This window comes from Myotis lucifugus, unplaced genomic scaffold, assembly GCF_000147115.1.
Source record: "Myotis lucifugus unplaced genomic scaffold, Myoluc2.0 scaffold_86, whole genome shotgun sequence".
NCBI lineage: Eukaryota > Metazoa > Chordata > Mammalia > Chiroptera > Vespertilionidae > Myotis > Myotis lucifugus.
The window spans coordinates 1,948,928-1,974,961 of NW_005871134.1; the positions used below are offsets into that span (position 1 = coordinate 1,948,928).

General features: G+C 45.4%; 1 protein-coding gene across 1 annotated transcript in view; it reads right to left on the bottom strand.

The window, feature by feature from the left end:
* TENM4 (teneurin transmembrane protein 4) overlaps nt 1–26,034 on the bottom strand; it is a 198,082-nt gene that overhangs the window by 95,118 nt on the left and 76,930 nt on the right. Inside the window, 2 exon segments of the mRNA XM_023755918.1 lie at nt 89–320; nt 11,773–11,919. Coding sequence (XP_023611686.1) covers nt 89–320; nt 11,773–11,919 — 379 coding nt within the window.

Genomic DNA, 26,034 nt, shown 5'->3' on the forward strand with positions numbered 1-26,034 from the left:
CCCACCCCCACCCCCACAAATGTTGCCCTGGAGGTGACCAGCTCTCCCTCAGAGAGCCATGGCTGGAGCCAGGGCCCAATGAACTCACCCTCCATCGAAGGGGTTCTCCCCGGGGATGATGTGTGTGCTGTCCCTGCCCACGAGGAACTTGATGCGGTCATAGAAGGAGTGCAGGTTCTGCTGGGACACAGGGGGTGGAAGCTGGGGGCTCCATGCGGGGTGGATGATGTCCAGTGGGTCAGGGGAGCCCAGGCACAGTGGGTTGACATGACAGAAGGGCTGGAGGCAGCAGTCGGGGTCCATGCAGTCGACCAGACCATCTGTAGGGGTGACAGAGCATGAGGTTTATGTCACTATGTTCCATCAGCCACGCTTGTCCACAATACCATCATGCACTTCTCTATTTCCCACTCACTGAAAAACTTTATTAAATGCCTGGTATAAACCAACACCTTTGCTGGGCACCAAGGAGATTCAGGTGCTTCAGATCTGGTCCCAACCCACTAGTCTCACAGGAGAGACAGACAAGTGGACAGTGGATATATGCTATTTTTTCCCCAAAAAGGTAAGAGGTAAGAGAACACATTGAACAGTGAAGTTTCTAAGTTCAAAAGTTGGGCTCCGAAGGTGGGGACAGGGGATTAAAAAAAGGTGGGACTGCAGAGGTTGGCAGAAGCACACTGTGGGGCCTGGGGGTGGGGGGACAGGTTACAGAGTTTGCATTTTATCCCAGAGACAATGGGAGCTACTGAAAGGTCTTAAGCATGGGGTAGGAGCTGGGGAATATGGGAGGGGGTGGTAGCTGAGGTGGCACAGGGAAAAACAACCGCTGAGACTAGAGTACTAGCAGTGGGGACTGAGAGAAGTGGGGGCTTTGAGAGACATTTCAGAGGTAAAAACATTAAGACCTGGCGACTGACTGGCTTTTGAGGGAGGGGAAGAGGCAGTGCCTCAAAGGCACTGTAACTCTCAGCCACTCTCCTGGCTTGGAGGTAGGTATATGCACATCTGGCTCCACCTTCTGTGGGAGGGGCTTTCTGAGTTTACTGAAAGGTTTCTTGTCTCTGGCCCAGTGGCCATTAATTAGCAGGGAATTCTCTTTACCACATGGATGGATTTCAAATTATATTACAACTTCCAGCTTCCCAAAGTTCAAAGAAAGAAATTCCACCAGGCCACAGGTTTTTGCTCGCATTATCTCAAAGGATTTTTACAGGCACGCCACAGACTAACTTAACATGGACCACAAATCCAGGGATTAGAGGATGCTGCCCGAAGTGAGGGGCAAAGAAACCCAGGGTTATAGTCTGTGTGTTGTTGGCAGAGAACAGTTCCTGGCGGGGAGGACATGGGTCACACTCTGCCTCTCCTGCTTATTAGCTGTGGCTTTGGGCAAACTTCCCCACACCATGGGGCCTGGCCCTGTTCTGGTTATCTCTGCTGCGTCCTCAGCACTTAGTGCAGGTGTTTAAAAAATGACTGTTTAATAAAGAAATGAATGATACATGAATAGATTAACCAGTGAATCAGGAAATGAAACTAAATGACAGTCTATGAAAGCCAGAACACCATTATCTTCATTCTAGTTAATATACAGTGTTACATGGTGAGGGATGAATGAGGCTCCGAGACGGAAGTTCAAGTTCAAGATTGAGTTTCTGTACTTACTCTGAGCCCCAGTCTCGTCATGGACATGCTTCCCTCACTTCTGTCTCTGTGGGTTTGCTATATAGAGGCTGCCCACCAGAGTACCCTCTGGGTTCAGTTTCTCACATCTCTTATGAGGGGATTATAGGAGTGGGTGTAAGTATTTGTTACATAAAGAAATACACCCCCAGATCCAGCGGAGTACCTGGCACCCAGTAAGTACTGAATATGGGGTAGTTCGCCTTCCTGACCCTGAACCTGGAACAGCCTCACTAAAATGAAGGGCCATATGCCTTCTGTCTGCTCACCTGTCAGATTCATCCTGAGATGTAGACAGGCCTCCTGTCACCCAGCACTGTCCTGCGTCCTAACTTGCGGCTCCTGTCCCAGGTCCCAGATACACCGACTAACTTCCTAGCAAAGCACCTGTTTCTCCTGCAGTCGGCGGGCCCGGCCACACTCTCTCGCGCTGCCCTGTCAGACATCGCTTAAACACATAATTGCAGCCTGCACTGAGGGTGATTTGCATTCTGCTATTGACGTTAGCATGACAGATTCAGCTGCCGCATCCATAACTCGGCAGAAATGCTCCATTATTCAATCCCCGCGAGTGGGGACGCTGACCATTAAATCGGCTAGCACAGTTGAAGGGCCGTGAAAAGTCATGGCTAATTTGAAATTTTATTAGCTCTCGCCTGCTCTTGTTTACCACCGAAGCAGTCCCTGGAAACCAGTCTTCTACCTCCTTACAAACACACTGCTCCGTGGCGCCTGGAAGAAGCTTAGCCAGGAATTATTATTATTGTCATTAATACTTTTAATATCAGCCAGATGATGGTGATGATGAAGATAACCACAGCTGCCACTTACTGAGTGACAGGCGCTGTGCTAAATGCTTTACAAGGAATGTTTCCAAGGAAAGTGTCCCGGAGTCTCCCCAGCTCCAGGAAGTAGCCACCATTGCCCTCATCACCCTCACTGTGGAGGGACGGAACCAGGGCTCACGGTGGAGAAGTCACTGGGTCAAGGTCTCACAGTCAGTCAGTGAAGTAGCTGACTCAGAAATCTGAACTCAGGTCTTTGTGGGGTGGGAAAGGTTTCTGAGTCTTAAAGAGACTTTTAGGAACTATTTCTTAAGTGGAAAGCATGGGTTTCTGAGTCTTGCTGAAATACCACTGCTCTGTGCACTTCCAGCCACTGGGGGATCTCCATCATAGCCCTGGCCTCCCCGACACTGTGACTGACTTTCTCTGTCTCCCTCCCAGACCATGAGCTTCTGGAGACGGGGCTGTTGGACTCATTTCAGGCTCCAAGTGTCTACTGCTCTGGCTTTCACCTGCCTCCTTGCTTCTGGCATATGAGCACCCCCCACATCCCTTTTTTTCCTTTTTTCAAAAAAAAAATTTCAGCAGTGAGTTTTAAAAACAAATTGTTGTTTCTTGTGGTCAGAGGGCCTTTGTGATGGTCTAGTTGGCCACCCCGCCAGAAATGAAAGTCCCAGGAAGGGCCTGGAGCTTCTGTTTGCCCCTCTGGAAAATGAACAATCAGACCGAGCTGGCGGAGATGCTGGATTAGGTGAGATCAGCATGATGGCCAGCACATAAGTGCTTGATAATAATGTTACTATTAGCCCCTGGCCAGGTGCTTCTCGTGAACAGGCATCCTGACACCAGGCCTGCCCTTTGGCCCTGAGGTGGCCCCTTCTCTATGCATACATTCCAGGCAGCCCTTCTGGATGCGGTCTGGCCTTGGAGAACTGAATTAGATAAACATGGCCCAAGCAACACACCTGTAAGTTAGGACAGTAGAGAACTCAGGGGACTTGAAAATTGGGGTTCTCTGAAATGGAGACAGCACACAAACGGTGCTCTTATGAGAGATCCTGGGACAGGGGACTTGTTCACCGTATACTTCGCAGCTTAGTGATTAATGCCAGGGCAAGAGTTCTGTCTGCCTACACCTTCCTATATTGACACTCCTTGATCCTTCATTCAGCAAATATTTACTAGGTAGTAAATGTGGGCTAAACCTCTGCTAATCGAGACAATCTTACTTAAATGAGATATGTACATATTTTAAAATGAGGAAGGCCCATAAAATTCTTACCAAAAGCTCAGTTTACAAGACTCGCTTTTAGGCAAACCTCTCTTGATATTTTCAAATGTAGCATATGGCAGCCTGAACCAGGGCATATGGTTGCTCTACAGCCATAGAGGATCTTCCACAGTTTCATTTTCATAGGCACAGATGACAATTTTAGAAGAGTCATGTTGAGAGGAAAAAGTATGCTTTGGGGATAGAAAAATAAGTTTTGGGGTAAACTAGAAATACATAAATACATAGTTTTTGAGATTCTCCAGTTTGGGCCCATCTGGGGACATTTCTTAATTGTAAATGACACACAAGTTGGTTGACTTATAAAACGTCCATGTTTCATGTTCTTGCTATTCCCACGTGAGACCCTCCTTATCACAGCAGAAAAACATAAAACAAAAACAAAACGAACCACCAACAGGAAAAGAGAGAGGACATTCCTCTATTTCCTTCAAGTTTTCAATAAAATCCTCCTAAACTCTAAACCCTGACTTTTGGAAAAGAACATTTTTGCCCCCAGAAACCTGCTCTTTCCTCAGAGATCTGAAGGCCCCTCCCTGTCCTTGCTGGTGACCATGAAAAGGAACAGAAGAAAGTGCCAGAGGCTGTTCAGGCCCCCGAGGCTGGGAGGGGGGCAGTGCCACATCCAGCCATGGGCTCTGGTGGGAGTGAACGGCAAAGGGAAGTGGGGAAGAAGTGGCTAGAAAAAGGCAGGATATTAAAGGGAAAGGTGTGAGGAGAGAAGGAGAGAGAGAGAAATACAGGTCTCTGGGCACTAAATGAACATTTCAAAGTAGTTCATGTACTTGTGACCCTTGAACTTGAAGACCCCTCCCACTTGCTGAAATGCTGCATGGTGCCTTGGTCTTTGCTAATATTTCCATCTACGTGCTATCAACTGGAGGATGAAGGCCATGCCATTTCCTCTTGCATCTCTCCTCAGTGTCTACCCTGCTGGTGGTGTCAAATGACCTTGAGAACTAGGGGCAGGAATATGTGGGAGAGAGAAAACCCAGGCTAGAAGCTTGATGACCCAGTCCTTCCGTGGGCCTGCTCCTCTTTAGCTCTGAGACCTTGGGCATGGCCCTTCATATGTCTGAGATGTAATGTATTAATGGGATAATCAGCTCTGCCCACCTCTCAGGGTTGCTGCAAGGAACCTCGGTGGTAAAGAGCAGTGAGTAATTTGATATGAGAAATGTTGGTGTCCTTCGCATGCCTGTGGCTGCTCCTGGAGCCCCTCTGCAGACAGGCGCAGGGGCCCAGGGCTCTGTGAAGTCCTCTGCCACCACTTGCAGTGCTGACTGGATGTGGCTTTCTATTCATTTTGGGATCTTAATCACTGCCAGTGGAATCTTGGGTGACTCACCTCCCTCTCTGATGTCGTGTCCATCTGTAACGTGGAGGTCAACAGGACAGCCTCCGGGGCTAGCCTGCCTGACAGCCACCTTCTGGCCTTTATGTGCCACAGGCCCATCTCCTCTGGGGGCTGTGGCTGTGACTTTCACAGACAGTGAGAGGTGCACATGGGAATTCTACGGAAGGTGGTCAGCTAGCCTTCTCACCTTTACAAATGAGGACACTGGAGACAGATTAAGTGATTCGCCCATCGCCACACTGCTAGGAAAGTGGAAGAGTTGGGAATTTGGTCCCTTATCTTTCTCCAAATCCAGCTGTTAGGTGCTCGTTCACAGTCTATGTCTACTTCTCTGCCCTGACTCCCCTCCATGGAGGATAGGAACTGACCTGTTTATTTCTATATCCCAAATGCATAGCACAGTGCCTTGCACACAAAGCTTTGTACTTGTTGAGTGAGTGAAAAAAACACATGATTATGTGAGGATCCCAAATCGGTCAGTCTGGCAGGGCCCATGTAACGAAGCCATCCCCCCTGGAAGAACTTGTCCCTCTCCAGGCCTATCATGTGGCTGGCAGGCTCTGTGTTAGCACTGGACAGACAAGAATAAGACAGTCATGCCTCCAAAGGATTCAGTTTAGTGGGTCAGATGGAGATAATAGAGTGCCAGGAAAGAAGGGGGTGGTGGGCTGTGAAAGTCCAAAGGTGGGAGCCCAACTCAGGCGGGGGCTGGACTATATCAGGCATGAGAGAATGCTTCAACAGAGACTAACTAGAAGGATGGACAAGAATGAGCCAAAAGGAGAATAGAGCCGGGCGCAGGTCGGGGAAATTTGTGGGCTGTACATTCTTTGCACCATAGTTGTCTGCATGGTTCCCTAAATCAATAGTCCTGTGGACAGTGTATAACAAGTCCATCGGTCTCTCCACAGGCTGAGCTCCTCCCCCGCTCCACGGCACATCAGCCAACCCCGCCCGCTCCTGTCTGCAGTCTGGCCTCAGAGTTGGTTTACTGCAGGCTGCAAGCAGCACCGGGAGGCCCTGGGGGTGCAGGGTGGAATGAGCCTCTTCTGTACACATCTGGGAGAAGTTTTTGTCATTTGCTATAATAAATTCTGTGCCTTCTTTGAGAAAGCTTGCAAAATCTTTATCTGTCCCTTAGAACACAGGATTTTTAAAGGTCAATTTCTCTCGTCTCTTATCACAAGAAACGTGGTTTAGAGATAGTCTGAAGGGTGAACAAATTCTATGGTTTTATGTGAACTTTCCATTCCAGCAACGGGAGATGGGCAGCGGGGAGGACAGAGAGCTTTGTTCTGTCTCCCTGAAATTTCTCCTCCCAGGATGCATCTATCAATGATCTGTATTGCAATCTGGGATTATTTTTCATGGGACCAACACCGCCTAAAGAGAATGCCATACCTTGAAGATTATGAAAGATTCTTTATCATAAGGAGTCTGGCTAAATCCCAGTGGATCTTTTATTCTGGCTTCTTTTTAAACACCAGCTCCATTCGCATCCTAGCTCTCTCAATGCATGACTACGTGCAAAGCACTTCAGCTCGCCGAGCCTCAGTTTCCCTACCTGTAAACGTCTGCCTTGGCAGAGGGGGGTGAGGGCTGGTGATCATATGCATGGTGTCCAGCAGAGTGCTTGGCACCGAGGGGTGCCCTCTACAGTATGGCTATTATTTTCCTTTTTGTACATTTGATTTTCCCCCTTTAGCAATGAGTATATAAGAGTTTGAAATATAAATTTTAATCCAGAGATAAAAGAGGTTAAAATACATTATATGGAGAAAAACAGTGTGAGCATAAGTGAAAAAAGTAGATTATAAAATTTTAAAGAGAGCATAATTTCAATGTTTAAGAATGACTGTTTATATATGAATATTTATTTAGTAATAAACATCATGCTCTTGTGATTATGGGTGGCAAGGAGCAGGAGAAAGAGAAGCGACGCTTGCAGGTGATGAAGTTGAGTAACTCACTCAAGGTCATGCAGCCAGTGAGGGAGCCAGGAATCCAACCTGGGTACAGATCCTCCACTTTTAATCACTGTTATCTTACCTCTCAGGCCCTTTAAATACATCACCTTAATCCTCACAGCAACCCTGCAAGGCAGGCATTAGTACCCTTATTTTATAGACAGCATGTTTGGGCACAGTTTCACCGTCTCTGTAATGGGCATGGGAGGAGCATCCCTATCGGAAGGTCTGTGGGTAACAGATGAGAAGATTAAAGGTCTTAATAAAGGGGTGCAATAGGAATAGGGCACACCTTCTTCATCAAGTGGGGCACACTGAGGGGTTCACCGTGGTGAGCCAGGACCTCGGTGCCTGCCTGCCCTGCTGCTCCCTCTCCCCACCTGTGCCCGGGGTAAAATCTAGGGGCATTCAAGATTGGGTGGTCCTGACAGAGAATCAGGAGGCTGGGAGCCACTGAGTCCCTTTTAGGAGCTGTTTCTTGTTTTTAAAACTAGACGACAATCATAAACAAAAACAAACCAATACAGCTAAACCCAACTCAGTCACATTGTGTAACTTTTTTCCCCCTCAGAGTTTAAAAACACAGCAACTGCATTCTTAATGAAGCCTGAAATTCAAGTTTAATTTGGAAAGAATTGCTTTAAGCCTAGCAAATTGGGAAAGAAGAGAAACTGGGAGCTCTCACATAGCTCAAAGGACCACAGTTGGGTTTCTGAAGTCTGGGCACATGAAAAAGCTCTAATGTGGCCAGGCCTCAGACTGCGGCAGGGTCTGCCTCCTGCAGGCTGTATGAGACCTGGGCAAAATGCGCTGCTCCCTAAGCCCTGGGAATAGGAAGGGGGTAATAATACCGCATGCCTCCTGGTGATGTTGTTGGATGCACAATTGCTTTGCAAACTGCAAAATGACATACAAGTCATCATTCTCATTCTGTTTGGCTTTGTGATACTGTCATAGCCTATTTCAATTCAAGTAAATGCTACATTTTTAGGAGGAGGACAGTAAATCAATCATTAGGAGGTGGGAAAGCTCTAGGTTCACAGGGCCACGTGGAATGGCTTGGGTCTCAGTCTGGCCATGTTAGTGACTTTCTGTGTGACTTGGACATGTATGATGTCACATTCCCTCTCTGGGCTCCTGCTTCCCTGTCTGTAACATGCCGGGGAGTAGGAGGAGGGAGCTGAAGTCGGTGTTCTCTGTCTCTTCCAGTCCTGTCACTCAACATTAAACTCTTCGAATTCCTTTTCCAGGGCCCCGAGTCAGATCAGCCAAGAATAATCATTCAGTGAGTCCCTAACACTTCTTCCCTCCACCCTGAGTTATTTATTTGGGATGTGCGGCCCACATCATGGCTGAAATGAAGGCACTTGTTTCATTCTGCCTCCATTAGATGTAGTGGTTTGGATAACATTTCTTCCAAATGACTGCGAGCTTCCTGAGGGAGAAAGACTAGGCCATGATCATTGGTTTTATAGCCCGTCAGAAAGGAGCACGGTGACTTGCAGACAGCAGGAGCCCAGCGAAAGTGTGCTTGTCTGCACTGCAAACAGTCCACAGCTAAACACGGCTCACTCTTGTGCTGCCTTACACAGCCTGCCCTGTTTCTCCCTCCACTAAAACCGTCCCTATCTGGCCAAGACCCAGAGTGACAGAGGCCAGTGAGGATGGCCCCGTCTCCACCTGCATGGTTGTTTCATCTGTGCCATCATGCAAAGCAGAGACCCCTTGGCTCCCCCAAAGGGTGGAGAGCCCACAAAGCCGAGAGGGCTCTGAGGTGACAGGTTTCCTCATTTCACAGTTGAGAACCCAAGGCCAAGCTCCCTCAATAATCTGGTCTCCCCAGCTGGTTGTTTTCCCAATCATGATGACACATGGGTTGTCCTCCCGGCTAGACTGGAAGGCTCAGAGGAGTGGGACCACAGCAAGTTCCCAGTGGGGCATCCAGGCATTTGATGATAGCAGCTAAATGAGTGGATGCCTCCTCATTGCAGTAACGACCCCCCTGCATTGCTACTGGGTGCCGTTCCTCTCTCCCTCCAGGCTGTGAATTTCATAAGGCAGGGACTATCTCTGAAGCCCCAGGAGCCAGGATAGGACCAGCTGTGGAGTAGACATTCAGTTAACATTTGTTGAATGAGTGAATGATCTCAGGTGACCATGCTGTTATATGGCTTTTCTACAAAGTAAAGGCCCATCACATGCTTCATAAATGTAAGAGGTATATTCTCCTTAATAAAAAATGTGGGGATTTTCTGATTGTTCTTTTCTAGCTCCTGCCATTCATCTCTCAGAGCTGGAGGAGGCCCTGTTCCCCTGGGGTCTGGATCAGCCCCGTTTCCCATGACAAGAAGCTCTTTCTCCCACCCAAGCTGTGGGGCTATGGGCTCCCCCATGTAGACAGTCCACAGCTAAACACGGCTCACTCTTGTGCGGGGTGAGTTCTAGTGCTGGGAAGGCTGGCTTTGAAGGATAGTAAACAGAGGGTATACTGGGATTGCATTTCACGTGGGAGAATAAGAGAACCTTGTCTAATAACCTATTTTTGTATGTGTGCTGTTGGGGAGATGCACCCTCTCCCCACATTTCTCAAGGACATTCAGTTTGGCTGCTACCCAGATGTTTAATAGCTGTTTGAAGGCTTTGGCCAAGATCCTGGACTCTTGAGAAGAGAGTGACTTCCTGGGGCTGCCCCTTTGCCCTTCTCTTCTATTACATGAAGTTCCTGTTGGTCACTGGAATTGTGTCTACACAGGTGAAATGAAGGGGACTGTTGGACAAATTATGCAGATAATTTAGGTTAACATCTCTTTCCTATGAAGAGCAAATATTATTGCACTTTATCTTGCCAGAAGACCACCGATATCACCAAGGGACACTTGGTGCCCTTGCCTTCCTTTGCCATCATGATCTCAATGAATGGAAAGCCCTTTCCTTTCCAGAAACGCTGATCTACCCAAGTGTCACCTTCCTGATGAATGCCTGCCTATTCCCACAATGACCAATATATGACTCTACAACCTCCCTTATGACCGCCCATTAGCACTTCACTTTGGGTCCTTCTTCCTCATTTGAATTCCTGAAGTGCAGGGACAAGACTTCTTCATCTTTGTGCCTAGGGCCCAGCCCCACAATAGGAACTCTAGGTATTTATGGAGCACGGAACTAATGAACTCAAGTTTCTGATGGATTACAGGATATTTCACTCCTATAAGGTGTCAGGAAGACACCTTACAATTACACAGGCTTACAATTACACAGGCAGTCAAAGAATTGGGGTTAGAGCTTCACTCTTAGGTAATAAATGTTCCACAAGACTAGGCTTCTGTTCCTTAGAGTTTTGACTATCCAGCACTTAGAAAAAATCCAACAGCAAAGACAGATTCTATTACAAACCCACAGGAAGAGAACATGGACCCACTGTCTCTCCTGGCAACCAAGGCCCAGCCCCATGAGCTACTGTTGACAATTACTCCATGGGCCCAGGCCTGGGTGGACAGGCCCAATCACTTCCTGGATGTAGGCTGCAGGTAGAAGGAATGAAAGCTGGCTCAGATAAAGACCAGCAGTCTGAAATAGCCCTTTCCAGCTTGCTACAGCCAACTCAAGGCAAATGAACCAGAGTAATCACAATAACACACAATTGGCCTTTTAATCCTTATGGTGCACTGAGATTATAGAATCACTCTAAGTAGAAAATTCCCAAAGGGTGGCATACAAAGTTTCTGGCCTGTTGATTTCCTATTCTTCTGTATACTAGAAAGCCCCTTAGCATAAATATGAGGGAGCTGCATAAACACATCTGGACCAGGCCAACTAGGTCATCATTAGAAAAGAAGGGTTAACTGTTTCAGTTTTTTTCATCTTTCTATCTTTTTATTCTCCTTATAACTCCAAAGACAGGTAGAGTCAGGAAGAATCAGTCCATATTCCTGGGAAAGTAGACCACATCATGGTTGTATTTATCCAAGTTTACACAACAGAGAAATAAAGGCTAATTCTAGCACCAATGTAAGGACTGGAATGGTCCTCATGATCCAATAGCTTCATTCTAGAAATGGGAAGCATGAGGCCCGGAGACATCAAGCAGCTTGCTTACAATTACACAGGCAGTCAAAGAATTGGGGTTAGAGCTTCACTCTTAGGTAATAAATGTTCCACAAGACTAGGCTTCTGTTCCTTAGGGTTTTGACTATCTAGCACATAGAAAAAATCCAACAGCAAAGACAGATTCTATTACAAACCCACAGGGGCAGAAGGTGGTCCTCAGTGTGCTTGGTGAGGAACAGAAGAGAAAAGGTAACTCAACCTTGGAGAAGCATCCTTTCTGCCACCTCCTGTGATACAGGATTGGATGGCCTCTTCTTGTGCACTTCCAGTGAGGGGGTTCTCATAGCTTTATTGGGCAACTCATTCACTATTGAATTGAAAAATTCTGTCCTCCATATGCCTTCTCCTGCGCACTTGCTGTCGGATGGCAATTAATTTCATTTACTTACTTTTAATTAATTCAAATGGAACAACTAGTGATATGCGCTCATCCTGACCACATGTACAATTTTATGCCTGCCCTGCAGGCCTTCTTGACTAGCCAGATGGTGTACTGGTGGCCTGTTAACTCAGTAATAATGCCCACACTCCACCCTGAGTCTCCCCCCACCCCAGAGCTCATGGGTGCCACAGCCTTACCTCCATCATTGTCTTTGCTGTCACCACAGGCGGTCTCCATGGATGTGTCGCAGCCAGCTCCTCTCCAGCCCAGCTGGCAGACACAGTGCCACCCATTCAGGTCCAAGGTGCATCTGCCATTGCCATTGCACAACCCAGGGCAACCCTCTGCAAAGCAAAGCACATAGAATTGAGGTCGGATCGTCCATGGCCCATTGCAGTCACACACATTCACACTCCGCCTGCCAACTTATAAAATGCTTTCACATCCCATCAGCACATCGGTGCCCTCAGCACCCAGGGAGGCCAGTAGCATTAGGAACTGTCACTTCACTGAGAGGCAACCCAGATTCAGAGGTGGAGAACTTGCTAAGGCTGCACAACCAGGAGGTGGCACAATTAGGAAGTGGCAGGAATAGGTCTGAAACCCACACCTTCTGCATCTAAAATCTCCTCTTTCAAAAGTGATCAGGATTCTACAGCGAGAGTCGGTGGACGTGGGCCTGTTGGAATCTGACCAATGGAGCTTTCTGCCCAATTCTTGCTCCTTATTCACTCTTGTTTTTCCTGTCTCTGGCAGCTGTTTGGGACAAAGAAATCATCTCTCTGTTTACTCCTCATACCCCCTCGGAACCTCTGGGTCTCATTCTAGAGGCTGCACCTTTTTCCAGCTCTTGTTACTAGATCAGCTGCATTGGACCTCAGGCTTTTCAATTATTTTGTCCTGTTTTCTCCTAAACAACTGTCTTTGTTCTGAGGAGGCGTCCTTGGGTCTTTTTCTTCCCATCTTATCTGCAGCCACTAAGAAGGGCTATACACCCAGAGGAGCCCTGGTGACTGACACAAGAGAGACTAACCAGGGCTGTCAGCAATTGCAAATGCAGAAACGGGCAGCCTGCCCTCCCCTAACTTTGTTCATCTGGACATCTGTTTGCCTGTCTGTCACTTATTAAGCATCTTCTCTGGGCTAGCACTGGAGGAACAGAGATGAATAAGACCTACTTCTTATTCTTGAGAAGCATGTAGCTTATCAAAGGAGACAGATTTGTGTAAGCAAAATATTTCATTGCTAAGTGCCCTAAGGGAGATGTACAGAGTATGGTGGGAACCTAACACAGGAGGGCCATCTGTCTGAGAGGGCTGTGGATGATTTCATCAAGAAGGGTCAGGCCATTTTTAGACTCTGCCTTGGTTCTGCCTTGAATATATCATAAGGTGGGGAGTTTTTATTACTATTCAAATAGATTTACAGGTGTTTGATGACCTTCTCTCTGAGTGTGTGGGCTCAGAAATCTATGTCTGAGAATCTGCCAAGTTATGTGGTTTTCATTCAAGTCCCCATTTTAACAATCCCGCTGATGCCTTTCTCAGAGGAGCTATAAAAAAAACCACCTTTCACTGGCACGCCTTCCGTGTCTTCTCTCTGCCTCTGCTCAGTCTCAGGGAAAGGTATGCTGGGAAAACACTCTGTCATCTATAACACTTAATTTAGTATTATGAGCAGCACACGGCTACAAGTCTGGCTACAAACTGAATTCTCTGCCCTGAAATAACTGAGAATCGACCTGTTTTTCTTAAATGGGACAAATGTGAATGTAGCTGTCCACTACAAGACCGAGGCTAAGGTAGACACTCACTAAATGGCCAATCAATTAGAATCTAAAACTTTAGTGTTTCAAGGACTTTTGATAGTTGACTGTTATTGCAACGTAAAAGAAAAGAACATGCTCATTTATATGAGATGTTCAACACAGCAACCAATCAATCAACCTGGCCACTGTCTTTTCCATTCAAAGGAAGAACCATTTACTGAGTGTGCATGCCAAGCCTAGGAGAGATTAGAAGTTTAGAAGCAAGTGTAGGCTATGTGGCCTTTGCACAGCAGAAGCCTGTTGGGAAAGGTGAGAAACACCAGCATTGCCACCCAAAAGTGGTGGGGGAAGCAGCTGTAAAAGCCCAGGCGCAGTGCTGTGACGCGCAGATGACCACCCAGGCATTCTAACTCCTTAGCCAGCATCAGCCACCCCTCCTGGTCTAAACAATTACAGGCTCCCTCATTCTCCAATGAGTCCCATTCAAATTCGTGTCTAGCTGGCTGGAACTTCCTGTTAATTAGGCCTCATTTGTATTTGAAATCAGTCTTGGAAGAAACAAGGTCCAAATTTTAAGAATGGTGATATATTGTTTTCTCTTGCTCTAAGGTGTAGCCCCTTGTAAGATGCAAAGAACATCTCTTGTGCAGTAGCACAAGCTTGGGAACCATATCAAAGGCTGGCTCTACCACTCAGCGGCTGTAGGACCTGGGCATTATTTAATTCTTTGAGCCTCAGACAACTTTTAAAATGGGATAGTTGGGAGAATTAAATAAGATAATTATGCATGATAAACACAGCCTGACTTATAGCTCGAACACAAAATTTGAATCTTCTATTTACCTTTACCTCCTATTTTTAGTAATATCTGTGAGCCCTCAGGTTGGGCTCACAGAAAGGCACAATAGTAAACTGAGGCAAGTATCTAGATCAGAGTCAGCAAACTTTTTCAATAAAGTTCCATATAATAAATATTTTAGGCGAGTAAGCCATAATGTCTCTGTTGTAATTACTCAACTCTGCCATTATAGCTTGAAAACAGCCACACACAATTTATCAATGAATAAGCATGGCTGTGTTCCAATAAAACTTTATTTACAAAAGCAGGTGATGAATCAAATTTGGTCTATGGGCTACAGTTTGCCAATCCCTGATTTAGATCCTTCAGGACAGTAATGACAATGACAGTTGCTATACACTCAAGGTCTATGCCACTGTGCTACACACCTTACATTTGTTATTTCTAAACTAAATAACTTTTTGTTATATATTTCAGATCCTAAATTTTTAAAGCAGTTCCAATTTCACAATATTTAATCCTAATTGAAAAAAAAACATGTGCTGTAATAGTGTGTGGACTCTGGAGCTGGACAGACCTCAGTTCAAATCCCAGCATCACCATTTTACTTACTATATGTGGGATGATTGGCAAATTATTTAACTCTTTAATCCTCAATTTTCTGATCTGTAAAATGGAGGTAATAACTAATTCAAAGAGTTGTTGAGAAGATTAATGAAATAATGGATGTCAACTAGTTAGCACAGTGGGTAACATAAGTAGGTATTCAATAAAAGATAGCTGCTATTATTATTAATATTATTATTGAGTTTATTTATTTTAATGTTGTATTACTACACTAAGAAATCCACAAACCAGAAAATAACCTTTTGTCAAACTATGTCAACATTTGGGTCAAAAACTATGGTCCTCATAAATACAAACCTTGCGAAAGAGACCTCAGTCAGAGAAGCCCAGTGACATGAGGATCCACATGGGAAGCAGCGAGATGGGTTTGGGGCCACCATTTCATTCTCTCCTAGCACTTTGTCCTTCTCTTGAGAGCAACTGTCCCAAGCATATATGTTACTAATTCTGCAATTAGTTTAATGCTTTACTCCCTTCATTAGAATGTAAACTCCATAAAAGCAACATTGGGCCTAATTCATGCCATGCAGATCCTCAATACATATTTGCTGCAATGAATCAATGAGTGGAGCAGGAGACCTCGGTTCTGATACCTACTGTCTGACTAACTTGTGGAACCTTGGGATAGTTACTTTTCCTCTCTGGCCTCAATTTCTTCATCCATAAAATGAGAGTTTGAATGAGATGCCTGTTAGTTCCTTCCAGTATAACCAACCCAGGAAGAAGGTCAAAGCAACATCAACTTTGATGATTTTGTTCTTAATTTCAACAAACTTGACTGGATGTCAGGCTTGTGTTCTGGGGTGTACAGAGATGCCATATATCCCCTTATCTGAAGAATTTTACATTCTACTCACCCTACTTTGTTCCAGAAAAAATTTAAAGTGGGTCTTCTATCTCAAAAAGTATGTCTCAGTGTGAATTTTACTAGTTCTCTGAGGTCATAAAAAAACAAGCTTCTGAGATCAAATAAGTTTGGGAAACATTGCATCCTACTGTCTTATCCTAGAAAGTCACACTCAATGTTAATATAGTAAAGGCTCTGAAAGTCCTACAATAAAGAAACCTGATTAGATTATGAGGACATTTTTCCATTTTAACCTCAGAACTCTCCCCTGTAACCATTTACAGAAACGTGGGATGCTCCATTCCACTGTGGGAAGCCCTGCTCTAGTGAGCGCATCTTAGCCCTCAGTGCCCCGAGCACACATCCTGAGCTGCTCTGAAACTGCCTGGAGAAACAGGTGTTCTCCAGGAGGGAAAGCCCTACATGGGAAATCACGGGCACTTTATCCACCGTCAGTTTCTTTAAATGGACCCACTTATGCCCTGAGGATCTGCACTGTCCTATCAGTTTCAGGGTTTCAGAGGGACCCTGAGTACCTGTTGGTTGAATGAGGTCTGCTCTCATCTAGCAATTTGCTTCTGGGATAATCACACCCCCATTAGCCAGTATGAGGAAGGCTCCTCTGGGGTGACTTGCTGACTTTCTTAAAGCAATATGTCCATCCCTACCCACTGCTGAAGCTCATTAATTCCACAAACCCCGAAGCTCATCAATAATTCAGAGAACCCAAGTGACATTAACAGTTCCCTCTGGAAGGACTCACACCAGGCATTTGCTAGAGCCAAAATAATGTAATTTTAAGGGTTAGAGAAGGGCTAAGCTTTTCAAAAGAAATGATGCCCTTTAAATGACAAGGGACCGCTTTATCTTCCACCTTCTGCTAAGCCTACAAGGAAGCCCCCCTTGAAGCTAGCAGCAGGAATGATGAGAAGACTTTCGGAATCCTTGATGTTATTTATTTTTCAGTTAAGGGGGTAAAACACACCCACCTAAAGTATCAAAATATCCCGTTTCTTTCTGGTTCTCTTTCTGGTCCTCTGGTACTTTTTCATCCCTATAGTCACTTCCCTAGAAGTGTTATCTAGGTCACCATCATTTCCTACCTAGATATCAGCAATAGTCTAATTGGCCTCCCTGTCCCCTAACGCTCCCCGTCAGCCCTTTTCCAACATGTGGCCAGATTGAGCCTTCCAAATCACAAATGTCACCAGGTCATCATCCTGCTTTTAAAACCAAACCTTCAGTGGCTTTCTCGTTTATGTAAAAGTTCACAATCTTGGTCTTCAAAGCCCTCTGAACTCGGAGATCTCCTTGCTAAGTGGCCCCTGGACTTCCCCTATCTTAACTCTCATCGTGTTGGAATTGTTTTATTAGTGTCCTCTCTGCTAGACTGTGGGCTACCTTAGAGAAGGGACTGTTCCTGTTGTGTGGCCTCCACATTTCCTGGCCTCCATATTTGTTGAGTGAATGCTGTTTCTTTAGTCTCTACCAATACAATTGGAAAGCATGGAATAGAAGCTGGCTTGTCTTTGAACTGCAAAGCACTCTATTTTGACAAGTCCTGAGCCTGCATTATATAGGTCTCTGAATTCTTAGGATTAGTACCTATTCTACCAGAAAGTTAGCCAGATAGGGGCTTGGTTCAGACATAGATTGTGCCATTTGTCTTTTGGAGCAACTTATGATTCACTGACTCATGAATATGCAATACTTTACCGAGTAGGAAAAATTCACCAAATAGATGGTAACACTGAAATTTAATCTAGTTTGATGATTTCTCTAATGATTATTTGTGAAATTCCTATAGAGAATCACAGGTACTACTCTCTCTTACTGGAAAGATTTTATTCTCAGTTGAAGATCAACATGTGAAATAACAGGAACTTCTCAACACCAGGCACCCACCGATGGGTCTAGTAACACCTTTGCAGTCTTTGGCAAAGATATCCTAGTTGAAAAGCATTTAGTAATTTATGTTTCCCCTAAATCTTCTCCATAAGTTTTTAACAGAAGTTGCTATCTATTATTAAAAGCCAATTTCACCTTTTCTTTATAATTTCACAAATTAGTCTCGCTAACAAAGTCCTCCACATTAAGAGTGAGAATGAGCACATGATGCTAGAATAGCATAACTAATGTTTGCTCAGCATCATTCCTGCCCATGTGCTAAGTGCTTTACATTCATTATTTCACTTAATCCTTACACCAACCCTAGGTGGTGGGTCCTGTTATCATCCTCTTTCATAAAGACTCTGAAGTGAAGGGAGGTTACGTAACTCACTCACGGTTAGCTAGTTCGTTAATTGTCGGACTTGGGATTCAACTCAAGCAGCCTGACTGCAGTGCACAAGCCCTTAACCACTGAGCCAGGTGCTGTGCCAGAGCTTAAGGATAAAAAGATAGGGCGTGGTTTTTCTCCTGGGGAGTTGGCATCCTTTAGGAGCACACGTATCTGATCATCCTTGAGACTTATTCTTAGAGCAATGAGGCCTATTTGGAAAACTAGGCACTACTTAATTAATATAAATGTTTAAAATAGAAGGAATAACTTTGCCTGTAGGGAATACTGTTCAAAGAGAAGACTTACCAAAGCCAGGCCTCTGAAATGGAAAAAACAAACAAAAGACCACTCACTCCCTGAGGTAAAGGGTCTGTTTTGCCCTTTGTCCAGAGCCTGGCACAGTCTCTAGTATAGTAGTGCTCCGTCTGTGGTTGTTGGATGAGTGAACACGGCAGTGATAGAATGCAGCTCTTCAGGTTTCTTAGCTTGCTCTGGGGTCTCTTCTTCTCTCAGGCCACCTACACTGGTTCCCACCACCTTAATTCTAATGGACCAGGGGCCGTAAGGGATGGGCAGGGTGACATGAGATGGGGTAGAAAGCATGAGGAGTGTATGTGTGTATGGGGAGGGAAGGACAATAGCACAATGGTAATGTCACAAACAGATTGAGCACTTTTGGGAGAAGAATGACACTCCGGGTATTATCAATCACCTTGTGACGAAACACCCACCCACTGGGCAGTAGATGCTGTGACAAAGCTGGGGATGTGGCAGTATCTAGACACCATGCTTATGGGTGTATATACACTTTTTTATATACGCATTTCTTCTTTATGCTTATACACAAACACACACACAAAGACAATAGGAAAATAGAGGAAGGAAGACCATACCTTTAACTACCCTATCCAGATAGTGCGCTTGGGAAATAAAAGACAGGACATTTAAGGTAGGATCAAATAAGTGCAACACTGCCTGCCACATAACCATGCCAGGTGCTGAGGAGACAAAGGGGGCGCACCCACATTTGGGGCAGACCTGCCATGGTGGGGAAAATAAAATCAAAGACAGGATACCATGAGAGAGGAGGAGGGAGAGCAAGCACATTCTCCAGGAAGGGCCAAAAGGAACTTCACCCAAATATGATCATACAAACAAGATGACGAATGGTAAGGAAAGCGGGAGGAAAAGGAGGATGGGAAGCTGCGAAAGTGGCCGCCCTCCTGTTCTGCCAGGTTTGTTCAGCTCTGGAAAACGAGAACTTGCCCTTTGTCTACCCAGAGCAGCATCCAACTTCCCTTCTGGGGCAGCAGTGGTTTAAGAACAGGTGCACCCTGTTTGGGCAGAGGGGTCCCCAGGAAACTGGCATTTAGAACTATGTGATATTGAAGCCATCTTTGATACGCTCTAGGGAAGTGGGTTGAGTGTTTAGTCAAATATACCACTAGGTTATCTGTCTGCATTCCTGAATGTTCTGTGGACACATGTGTCCACCTAGACTTGGGTGCTGCATGCCTGGTGTTCTAAGTAAGAGGCATCTCTCCTTGGTGCATCTTACAAAGACTGCAAGGTGCTGGCCAATGGATATCATTGTGAAAAAGAAGAAAAAGAAAAGAAAACCTGACCCCTTCTCAATGCTTATTAACTCAAAAAGACAGAATGATATATGCTTTGTTCACCCAATGGAGGGGTTGTTTCCAAGCACTGAATCATTTGGCAATCTTATTTTATGGGTGGGGGTCAAATGTTGCTCTGAAAGAAACCCCACTGTGCATATATATGTGTTTAAAGCAGGGCAGACCTCTTCATTCTCGGAATAAATCAGGAACCCCATTTCACCTTTCCCACTTCGGCTGCAGCCCTAATCATTTGAGGAGCTTCCCTTTCACCCCCTTCTCTATGACTCCTCCATGTGTGCTCCCACAAAGGCCAGACGGATGGCCGTCTCCTGAAGGGCCTGATGCTTTCTGCCAGGTTGGCCCCCATCCTCAGCTCGATTTCATACATGAATCCAAAGTCCGTAAGTAGGACTGGACTGCAATGGTGGGGCCTTATCTGGAAGCCCTAGGGTTCTCTAAACTGTAGGGACATTCTTACTCTCTTCATAAAAAACCATACATTTTATTTTTTCAACCCTCTGGATAGATACTAGTTATTTATCAGAATATCTTTGCCTCAAAAGACTGGTGGAAGAGAGGCTCTGCTCTTAGTCTGGGTATCCATGCGGTCTCTGCTTCGAGATGAAATATGCTCCTGCAGGCTGCACACCAAGTGGAAATGTGGGAAGGGGAGGTTTTAACTGGGCCTGCACCTTCCCCTTTATTCTGATAGATGCTGTGGCGTCCACAACATAATAAGCTATCCCAGGGAACATGAAGGCGAGTGGCTTAGTAAGCAGGAGCCAATAAACAAAGCTGTGGAATGCCAGACAATGAAAACCAGGCCAGCCCACAGGTAAAACATCCCGGGAAGCACCTCTGGCTGAGGTGAAGGCTTTCTTGATTCTTGGTTCATCTGTCACTTTTGTCTTAGTCAAGTTCATTCATCTAATTTTGCAAAGGGATCTGAAATTTCTCAGACATCGCCTCCCACGATGTGCTGTCAGGCAGCACTAACATGCAGGATCTCCTGGCTCAGTTGTTGCTCTTAGCTTTCAGATCTGCAGGGTTTTGCTGAGGGTCATAGTCACACATTCTTGTAAAAACTCTGACCTCCAGCTACAGAAGAGATGGAGTGAACCTAGATGTCTTTCCCAGGGTTGGGAAGGATGATTAGGCTGAATGAGACACCAACATTGTGATCCAAATGGCCACACCACCACACAGTATCCACTCTGAGAGAGTTCTCCAGCAAGAAACACTTTGCCTCCAAACTTAATGATGATACCTTGGCTCCGGCGATGAGTGCAGAGTATTTCCACACCCAGGTGCTGACTTCAGAGCTCGAGAGTGCCATTCTACTTTTGAGAATGTTTTAGTAATAAAGATCTCTATTGAATGTAAATATGCTTTTAATACCTTTAAAAAATGCTTACTAATATCTCCAGACTCCAGGCAGCAATAGCAGCCAGTAGAGGTGACAGAGGTAGACTCATGTTGCAATCAGTGTTGTTGGTTTCAGGGGACAGGAGTGGACTTTCAAAACTTCAAATTCTCGCCCTAACCAGTTTGGCTCAGTGGATAGAGCATCGGCCTGAGGACTGAAGGGTCCCAGGTTCAATTCCGGTCAAGGGCATGTATCTTGGTTGCGGGCACATCCCCAGTAGGGGGTGTGCAGGAGGCAGCTGATCGATGTTTCTCTCTCATCAATGTTTCTAACTCTCTATCCCTCTCCCTTCCTCTCTGTAAAAAATCAATAAAATATATTAAAAAACAAAACAAACAAACAAACAAACTTCAAATTCTCACTCCACAAATCAAGAGGCCACTTTGCACAGTGACTTCAAGCCACACTGTGAATCCAAAAGCTGATAACAGCCAGTCCATACTAAGTCCAGCAGCTTCCTGGGAATGAAATAGAGCTTCTTTGTCTCTGGCTCTTGAAAATATAAGTGATAACCACGTCTCTGAAGTCCAATGCCATTTATGCAGAAGCCCATACTATTATTGCTTTCATTGCTTGATAATCTTGGCACACATGGCCATGAGTAATGGTCACTTAAAAATTCATCATGATTTTAAAGTCTTAACTTTACATAAAGATGGCAAAACTTCCATAAGTTTGCATTATGAACGGTGGATTCAGACTTCACAAAATTTGTTTATCTTTCTCCTCAGAACTTCAGGATGAAGATGATGGCAGTAGAGTCATTTTTCCTCTTGGGCCAGGCTTATTTTTTTCAAGATTGCACACATGTTTCTTGTGCTCTTACATTCCCATCACTATGCAAGAAGCTGAGGACAGTGGTGGCACACAGCTGTTTATGACACAGAGTCTGAGCTTTGGCATGAGGTTGATCTGGGAGGACCTTTTTAGCATTTCTATGACCTCCAACATGAAAACTTCTCTCCTTGACTTGCCTGTACCAACAAAAGTTTCTCTGAGGATAATCTCAAGAAGCTTCGGGGCCCCAATCCGAGGTTATGGAGAACATGGCCAGAGGCTTTTCACTCTTCTTTCCCAGAAGTTTCAGATGGCTTGAATCATTGTATCATAAGAACACATTAGGCCAGATTAAACAAGGCTCATTATAGCAGGCGATGCCTGGGGTGGCTATAATCACCTAAATTTCTTTCAGACGAATGGCAAACCATCAAAGTCATGTTCTTGTTAAGATGTTGGATACATTAATACTCTTCTCTGTTTGGATGGTCAATGAGTAAATGGCCAACGGCATCATCCTGACAGGAACTCACAGGGCCCACTGACTTTCCTCGCTTCCCACCGCTACCATGTGTGGGCTAAAATCTCCCAGAACCATCAACTACTCCCATAAGCATCTGTCCTGTCAGGTCACAGGCCATGTTGTGAGAGAATGCTTTTGAGGAGGGATATGCATGGGGCCATCACACAGGCGCCCATGCCTCGTGAGCGACTTGAGACTTTTTCGTTGAGGATTCTCCAATTACACAACAAAGAAAAAAACAAAACCCCACTCTGAGAGCTACCATTTGAAAGTGGACAAAGAACTCCAGAAGGTTTTGTGGCCTTTCTTTATAATTTCTCTTCATCTGGCTTTGCTCACTGTAGCAATTGCATCATCAGAGTATTATTTTGATCTTTACTCCCAGAGGAGGATTTGTTTAAGAATCAAGACTTATGTGATTGGACAGCTCTCCTGAAGCCTAGTAAATAATTCTGTATATCTGGCATCTTGAATAATCACAGCTTTGGGGTCAAGGTTGGAATTTCACCAATGTAATCAGAAGCTGGCATTTCCCACATGTGTTTTGAGACTTTATAGACAGGGGCACTGAAGTGAATAAAATAACAATCAGAGAAGTGATCCAAAATGTGAGCAGTGCTTTCAAAGAAATAGAAAAAAACCCAAAACGAACACCTTCTTAAATTTAACTGTGATTTGCAGCTTTCTCTAAAAAATTGGAGGTCAAGCCCTAGTCTTAAGAGAGCCATAAAATTTCTGGAAAAGATATCCCAAAGCATGCTTCTGGTGACTCTGTGTTGACCATATACTTGAAAAATAGATAGAAATCAATCCATCTTACCTTAACTTCTGGACTAGGAAAACTGGGTTCCATATATGCCAGCGATTTTGAACCAGTGGGCCACAAGAATTTTTAAAACAAGCAATTCTTGACTATTTTAGTTAGGAGCACTGACTTCCCTTAGATTGTCAAATCAAATCAAAACAAAAACGACAACAGCCAACACAACAATAGCTGTCCAGTGTGAATGGATCAGAATTATACCTTTTTTTTGGGTCAGATTGGCAAAAAATATATTTTTTGGTGTGCTGCAGAATTTTAGTGATTAGTTTATGTGTGCCATGAGATGAAAAAGGTTGAAAATCCATGATACGTACACGTGGGAGCATTAGTGATGAGTGAAAGCAAAAATAGGAAATCCCTTTCTATCTGTTGGATATTTTCAGGAGCAGGTAGCTCAGATTCAGGCTGACTGATGGGTGTGCCATGCTGTGGACACCAGGAGGCCTCTGCCACCCCATTCTGTGATTCACAGAGGGGGAAACAGAAGCCCCCACTGACCCTGTGGTCTGTCTGACCTTTCTTGAAGATGCAAAGAGACAGATAATTCTTAAGGAATTAGAATTCAATGTGACATATTCTTGCTTTTTAACCAAAAAACCCCACAACTGCCTGATAAAGAGGATGTCACTGTCAAATTCCCTTTTATTCCCAAAACCAACCTCTATGCTAAAAGATGGAGCAAAACCACCAAAGGAGCTATTCAATTCCAAGGTTAGTAATCTGCTCTGGGAAATGTCACTGGGGTAAAAGGTCCTGATGCTGAGGACTTGACCATGAGGAGCGCAGACCTGGCTTATTCGTCTGCGCCAGCTGTTGAAAGCAATCAAGTCCCGCTTTTCTGTTTAGAGAGGGTGGCAGTGTGAATAAACAGGCCCTCCTCGCTTCTGCCTTCACTGCGTGGAAATCTCCGAGTCAGTGTTGTGGATCCTGGCTCTCTCCCTGGCGTGCGGCATAAATATACTCGAGCATCAGAGCTAGCGAGAGTAGAATGACCTGCTGTATAAGAATCTGGTAACAAGAGAAAATGTAACACTTGAATTTCTGACTTCTCACATCAGCATTTTTTCCCTTTTCCTAAATGATCCTCACAGGGAGCAGAAATTCCTTGGAAATATAAGAAAGTGCTTCTTGTTACCTTTCAAGTTTAAAAAGGGCTTTCTCCTTCTTATTTCCATTTTGAAAAAAGGCACTGCCATTGTTTCCCTCCTTTGCACGGCCTGGCCCTGCCCTCTTGTCCCCAAGGCTACAAAGCCTTCCTTCAGCACTGAGGTGCTCCTTCGCTTGGCAGGGATGCAGCTGGCCACAGGCAGAGACCCAGGGGAGCGAGTTGCCATGCGGGGAGATGAGACAGGGACGGAAAATGCTCACCACACAATGAAAGGTAATGGAATTCCCAGCCAGCGTCCTTTCATCTGAGCCACTATGACTAGCCCATTACTGCTTCAATGTCCTGTGACATTTTTCTGGTATTTATGACTGTCAACCTCCCTCTCGAATCATGCCCATTCACCTTGATGGATGTCTTTTCTGGAGGGGAAGATGCATCCGAAATCCCGAGGAGGGATCTGCTCTTAAAGACTCACCATAGGGTGGGCAGCGGAGGTGGGAGGGGGTGGTTTGACTTCTTGGCAGCAAAACAAAAGGGACATTCTTTAGGTCCGGCTGATGAACAGCCACGAGATGAGACACTACATGTAGCCCAGCCTGCCCACAAGCCGGTCATGCGTCATCCGTGACTGCGCTGGAGAGAATGTCCCTAAGTCCCTCATCATCTGACTCAAATTTGATGTTTTATCTTATAAAAGTCTGACATCCATAACTTTTTGAAACTTGGGAAGCCGAGTTGAAGACTGTGAGCAAGCCAGGAAAACAGAAATGTCCTCCCTCTGGGCTCTGATTTTAGTTTTAATAGGGCTGGGCCCCTTGTGGGCTGGGGAGGCTGAAAGGTCAGCTGTCCTCAGTCCCGCAGGAAAGGGGAAGCAGAGGTGAAGGAAGAGAGCCTGCCAGGAACTTGAGCCCCTTCTCTTTACCGGGGGTTCAGGTCCATCACAAAGTGAGATGACACAGACACAAGAAGCCACCCAGAAGCCACAGCAAGACGAATGCTATGGAAAAGCAGGGAGGGCTGCCATGGGCTCTGTGTGGCTGAAAAGAGTGTGGGCTGGTGAGTTAGGTGTGGAACTCTGAGCTAACCCTAACAGGGAGACACGGCCTCTGGGAAGGCTATGGGCCTGATGCCTCTGCAGAGGAGGGAATAACGTGTGTGCCTTGACAGGGTGACTGTTAGGAATACGAAATAATGCAGTGAAAGCCTTTAGCACAGCACTTGGCACATGAAAAGTATTCAAAATTAGGAGCCATTATTATCAATAATTAAGTAGAAGGTATTCTACAGCCACTTATAAAGAGTGATATTGTGAGGGCAGGGATGGTGAATATGCACGGATTTCAGGCTATAAAACAAAAGGAATGGGACCTAAAAAACACACACAAAAAACACCATGAGATAAGAGGCAGCTCCATTTGCTCAGAATTCCTTTGTCCCCCCCAAAGCTTTGGGGCTCGTCTCCCAGTTGCTATAAGACTCAAGAGGTGACTCTCAGAGCCGGAGAGGCACCCAGAATCCTGCCTTTGGAAGCATGTGTGCACCATCTGATCCAACCCGCCTTTAAAAAAATGCAAGAAGTTAAAACACACATCCACAGACCAGTTGATTCAATAAAGAGCTTTTGGTGAGTGTTCATTCCAGATAATAAACCAAGCAAAATGTCTGGCTGTGTTTAAAATCAACAAAAGCAGCGGGAAAGGCAGAAAGAAGGGAAGGGAGTGATCGGCTTGTTTTGAAAGCTGCCAACAGAGCTGCTTTAGCAGGGGCCCTGGTGCCGAGGAGCCCCCCAGGGAGGAGAAAGGAGACAAACGCAGACAGGACGGAAGCCCAGGACAGGGGAGGAGGGGTCCTAGGCTAATGG